The 5696-nt window shown below is 33.7% G+C and overlaps 1 protein-coding gene across 1 annotated transcript; it reads left to right on the plus strand.

Annotated features, from left to right (window-relative positions):
* The first annotated feature begins 5036 nt into the window (after positions 1 to 5036).
* LOC141691208 (uncharacterized) lies at positions 5037 to 5696 on the plus strand. Its single transcript, XM_074495946.1, has 2 exons — positions 5037 to 5232; positions 5347 to 5696. Exons 1-2 carry the CDS (start codon positions 5037 to 5039, stop codon positions 5694 to 5696), a joined length of 546 nt encoding a protein of 181 aa, XP_074352047.1.

Consider the following 5696-nt stretch of genomic DNA (forward strand, 5'->3'; position numbering starts at 1 on the left):
AACTGTCCTTGACTTTCCACCTTTCCTCTTGCTTCTTTGTTCCATCTCAAGTTCATGAGTCTTGAGCATTCCATAAATTTCATCAAGAGTTGTTTCATCAAGATTGTAGTTGTCTCTTATTGTTGTTGCCTTCAAATCCCAGCATTCAGGAAGAGCTAACAGGAATTTAAGGTTTGAATCTTCAAGATCATACTCCTTATTAACCAGTGACAAATCATTCAAGAGTTTGACAAATCTATCATATAAATTAGTCAATGACTCATTAGCCTTTGAGTCAAAGTGTTCATACTCTTGAGTGAGTATTGGCTTCATGTTCTTCTTAATTGTATCAGTTGCCTGACACCTTATTTCCAGAGCATCCCATATCTCCTTTGCAGTCTTGCAGTTAATTACCCTGTTCGACATTACATTATCAATGACACTATGCAGTAAGTGTCGTACCTTAGCATCCTTAGCAATTGATGCGATATCTTCAGCAGTGTAATCACTCTTCTCCTTTGGTACAGTCTTTGCTGCTTCACCTGCAACTGCAACAACGAGCTTGGTTGGTTTGTGAGGTCCTTCCTTGATTCTATCAAGATATTCTGGATCTGTAGCTTCCAGAAGCATGGTCATCCTCACCGTCCATATGGCATATTCAGATGGTCTTAATATGGGAACTCTGATGGTCTCATACCGACTTTGAATTTTGTCTTTGGAGGTTCTTCAATTTTGGTGGGCTTAGTTGGAGTTTCTGTTTCAGACATGATTGTGTTTGGATCTTAAACAGTTTGTGTGTTAACAGACAGGCTCTGCTACCACTTGTTAGGTCACACACACACTGTAGAGGGGGTGAATACAGTGTATAATACAATCAAATCGAACTTTTATAACTCAAGTAACAGAAAACAAACTTTATTGAAACAATAAACTCTGTTACAGTATGGAACTGTTACCTCTCAGTGATGAACAAATATCACGAGAGCTGCTAGGGTTACAATGAATAATCTTCTTGAATATGATAACACTTATAGTGTAAACCCTATGTCTGTGTTTATATACTACACAGTTACAAGATAATCGCTAATTGATATGGAATATAATTCTGCTTCCTAAAATATATCATTCAGATATCTTTTCTTCCAAGTATTCTATTCTTCATAGAATTCCTTCTTCATGCATATCTCTTCTTATGTTTATCTCGATCTTCTTTCCTTTAATCAGCTGCTGTCCTTATCTGAACGTCCTTCAGTACTTAAGTTCTGATATCCATCTTCTGATGATTATCTTCTGATAATATAAGTACTGATATCCTTAAGTCCTGACTTCCAGTAAGTACTGATCTATCCTATTTAAGTAAGATCTGAAAACTAAACATAAATCATATTAGCCATAACATTATCAAATATATCTAACAGTTACCATACATTATCCTTTTCAATTTCATGCCACATTAGGCAACATTTTTTGCGGCAACACCATTTTTGGATGTTGATAAAGACCATTTATGTACTAGCAAGAGTTGGCATAAAGAAATATAGGTTTTGAGGTAGTGCTCATTTACCTTACTAACACACATGATACTTATAAGTGTACAAATGAAGACACATTCAAGAACATGTTCAAGACTATATTTTGGCTGGCGATACCCTTTAAAGACTCAGTTCATAAGAAGTTGAAGTGATTTTTGATTACCCCCCACTCGAGCACTTGGACTAGAGGAAAAAAGCTCCATGTATTTGTTAGAGTATATATATATATATTTATATTATTATTATTATATTATATATATTAGGGGGCATTTTCGGTATTTAACTTATATTAATTTTTCATATAAGTTTAGACTTGTTAATAATTCTATGTTGATTGTAATAAATTTTTTTGTTTGCATTATATCTCTAAAGCTAACATGGTATCAGAGCTCGATTTAAGGAAGGACTCGGGTCCGAGTCCTCTCATCCCCATTTTTTTAATTTAATATTTGTTATTGGTATTGAGTATTCATATTGATTGTATTTATTATTGACAATCGTAATGAAACATATATTAAGATTGAGGCGGGGGTGTTGAAGAATATAATATCCTGTTGGGGCCTTCTTGTAATACCTTACGATTTTAATGGGATCGTACATCCACAACAATTTTTTGTATTTTCGTTGGCGATTCTCTTATTTCATGGAAAATTAAGAAACAAGATGTTGTTTCAAGATCGTCTTCAGAAACTGAGTATCGTGCCATGGCTTTCACTACTTGTGAGATTGTTTGGTTATGTCACTTACTTATAAATTTGGGTGTTAGCCTTCCGAGTTCCACTCTGTTATATTATGACAACAAGAGTGCAATTCATATTGCACGTAATTCGGGGCCTTCCCGTGACACCTTAAGTTTTTAAAGGGATCGTAAATCCATAACAGATTTTCGTATTTTTCTTTATGGTTCTCTTATTTCATGAAAGAGTAAGAAACAAGATGTTGTTTCGAGTTCGTCTTCAGAAACTTAGTATCGTGTCATGGCTTTCACTACTTGTGAGATTGTTTGGTTACGTCGCTTACCTGCAGATTTGGGTGTTAGCCTTCCTAATTCCACTCTGTTATATAGTGATAATAAGGGTGCAATTCATATTACACGTAATTCGGTATTTCATGAGCGCACTAAATATATTGAGATTGATTGTCATCTTACTCACCATAATCTGCTGCAATTTATAAAAGCTCACTTTACTTCACGATTTCCTTTCTTGTCGGACAAACTCTCAAATCTCATTACTGCAATATCGTGAGTTTGAGTGAGAATGTTAGAATATATATATTTTTATTATTATATTATATGTATTAGAGTATTTTCAATATTTAGCTTATATTTATTTTCCATATAATAAGTTTAGACATGTATAATAAACTATATATTGATTGGTTGTAATAAAGTTTTATTTTCTCATCTCTAAAGCTAACAGTATTGCAATTATTGGTCCTCAGAGCAACTCCAACGCAGGTGGATCCTGTTTGGTTTGTTACCGTTTGAGTTGAAAGAAAAAATTGGCCAGGCTCGAGTAGGTGGGTTGGCCAATTCCTGTCTCTTTTTGTTTTTTTGTCCCTTGAATATAGTATTTTATTATTTATCTTATGCTACTTATATATCAATCTTCCACTATAGTGTATTAAAGCTGATAATAATTTTTTTTTTCTAAAAATTAAAATTACCCTTCTGAAAACTGTAACGTTAAAAATATAAACGTTAATCTAAACGTTGAATATTTTAAAAATCCTAACCTTCTAAAATTTTAACACTATAAATATCAACCTTGTGATTTTATTGAGTCCAATTTCACTTCTTCAAATAAGTTTGTATTATCCTATCAAAAATGAATCCAAATTATTATTCACCATCAAACTCACAAAACCCAAACCCCCAAAATTCTCAATTCCCGAATATTCAACACCCATATTTTTCCCGTATAGTCAAAATTCAAATATAAAAAATTCTCAGTTTTCTAACCAACAAAATTCAAATTATAATTCTCAAACTCCAAATTCTCAGTTTTCATTTCCAAATCCGTATTTTCTGTATCCGCAAAATTCTCAATTTCCTTTTTTCCAAAATTTTCAAAATGCACACCCACAATTTGAAATCCAACAAAATTCGATTACTAATGAAAATTCTCCACTATCAATTCTACTAACATTGTTGATCTCAACTATGATGTTATTGAAGTCGAAAATAAGCGAGATGCTATAACCCAATGGAAATGGAGTGAAGATAAATTGTTAATTAGTGCATGGTTGAATGTATCTACTGATCCCATAATCAGTGCAAATCAAAAAATTGAAACTTTTTGGGATCAAATTCGCCAATATTGTGAAGTGGGTAATCTCAGACTTATCAAAAGAGGAGCGATAGCTATAAAAAATTATGGCAATTAATAAATGAAGGGGCTCAAAAATATGGAGCGTGTTCCGAAAAAGCTGAAGAAGTAGTGGGAAGTGGTTCAAACATGGCCAACATAATTGAAGCAGCTCATGATCTCCATAAAACTAGACACAAGAAGAAGTCAGATTTCAAATTAAATTGGAACGAGTTTTGAAGACAACCTAAGTGGAAAACTCCAACGTCAAGTCGTGGAAGTGGGAAGCGCACAAAATTAAGTGATTCTGGAGCTTTTTCAATATTTGGAAATGATGATACACATGAAAATATCGTGGAATCTCCAGTTCGTTCTAAAGGTGAAAAAGCGGCTAAAAAGGGAAAATGGAAGGCCAGAGCAAAAAAAGATATAGAAGCTGAGTATGAAGAGTTGAAGGCCGATACGACTATAAAATTAAATCTAATAGAGAAATTTAATGATGTTCGACAGAAGGACATAGATTTAAGGATTATGATGGTTGATACAACTATAATGAATGTAACTGAACGTGAGATGCACGCCAAGTTGCTTGAAAAGGTGAAATCAAGGATGATGTAGCTGTTGGAAGCTAGTATTTTTTTTCTTGTTGTAATGTAACCGTTGAAATTTAGTGTTTGTTTTATTTCTTCTTATAATGTGACAGTTGGAGTGTAGTATTTGTTTTTTTCTTCTTATAATGTGATCGTTGTAATGTACATGTTGGAATATATTCCTTTTATCAGTATAACATGGTTCTTTTAGTATCATTTTTATAAATCATTATCATACTACACAATCTTCATCAAAATTACAACTCTTTCAAGTATGGATTACAACTGTGCAGAGGCCGAAGAAGTCATTGAACAATTGTTACTTGACAATTCAATGGAAGAACGTCGATTAAAACTCCTGAATCAACTTTACGGAGAAGGCTCATCATCCACGCAAAGGAGGGTGATAAGCAGAGATCGTGAATCAGCTCACGATCGCCTAGTGAAGGATTATTTTGCATAAAATTCAGTATATCCTCTTGAGATAATTCGAAGAAGGTTTCGAATGGGAAGATACATTTTTCTTCGTATTCTGGAAGTGCTTTCAAATTTAGATCCATATTTTCAGCAAAGGGTTAATGCATTGGGAAGAAAGGCTATCACCTTTACAAAAGTGTACGACAGTCATGCGTATGTTGGCATATGGAATATCTGCAGATGGTGTTGATGATTATGTGCGTATTGGTGAGTCCGCTGTAATTAAATGCTTGAAAAGATTTGTCACTAATGTTATTTTGATATTTGAGAGTGAGTACTTACGAAATCCAAACTCAAATGATGTACAACGTCTACTAAAGATGGGTGAAGATTACGGATTTCTCGGTATGATGGGAAACATTGATTGCATGCACTGGAAATGAAAAAATTATCCTAAAGCATGGAAAGGAATGTTTATGAGTGGAAATAAAGGAGTTCTGACAATTTTTCTTGAAGCAGTTGCCTCATCGGATGTATGGATATGGCATGCATTTTTTGGAGTTGCTGGTTCTAACAATGATATAAATGTGTTAGATCAGTCAACGGTATTCGATGAAGCTTTAGAAGGTCGTGCTCCTGAAGTAAAATATAATGTTAATGGTAAAGACTATAATTTGGGATATTATTTAATAGATGGAATATATCCAGAATGGGCAACCTTCGTTAAAACAATTCCTTATCTTCAAGGTGATAAGATAAGATTGTTCTCAAAATATCAAGAAGGACAACGAAAAAATGTAGAACGAGCATTTGGTGTGCTACAATCACGATTCGCAATTGTACGCGGTCCAGTACGATTTTGGGACTGA

Source organism: Apium graveolens, chromosome 10 (assembly GCF_009905375.1).
Source record: "Apium graveolens cultivar Ventura chromosome 10, ASM990537v1, whole genome shotgun sequence".
In the NCBI taxonomy this organism is placed as follows: Eukaryota; Viridiplantae; Streptophyta; class Magnoliopsida; order Apiales; family Apiaceae; genus Apium; species Apium graveolens.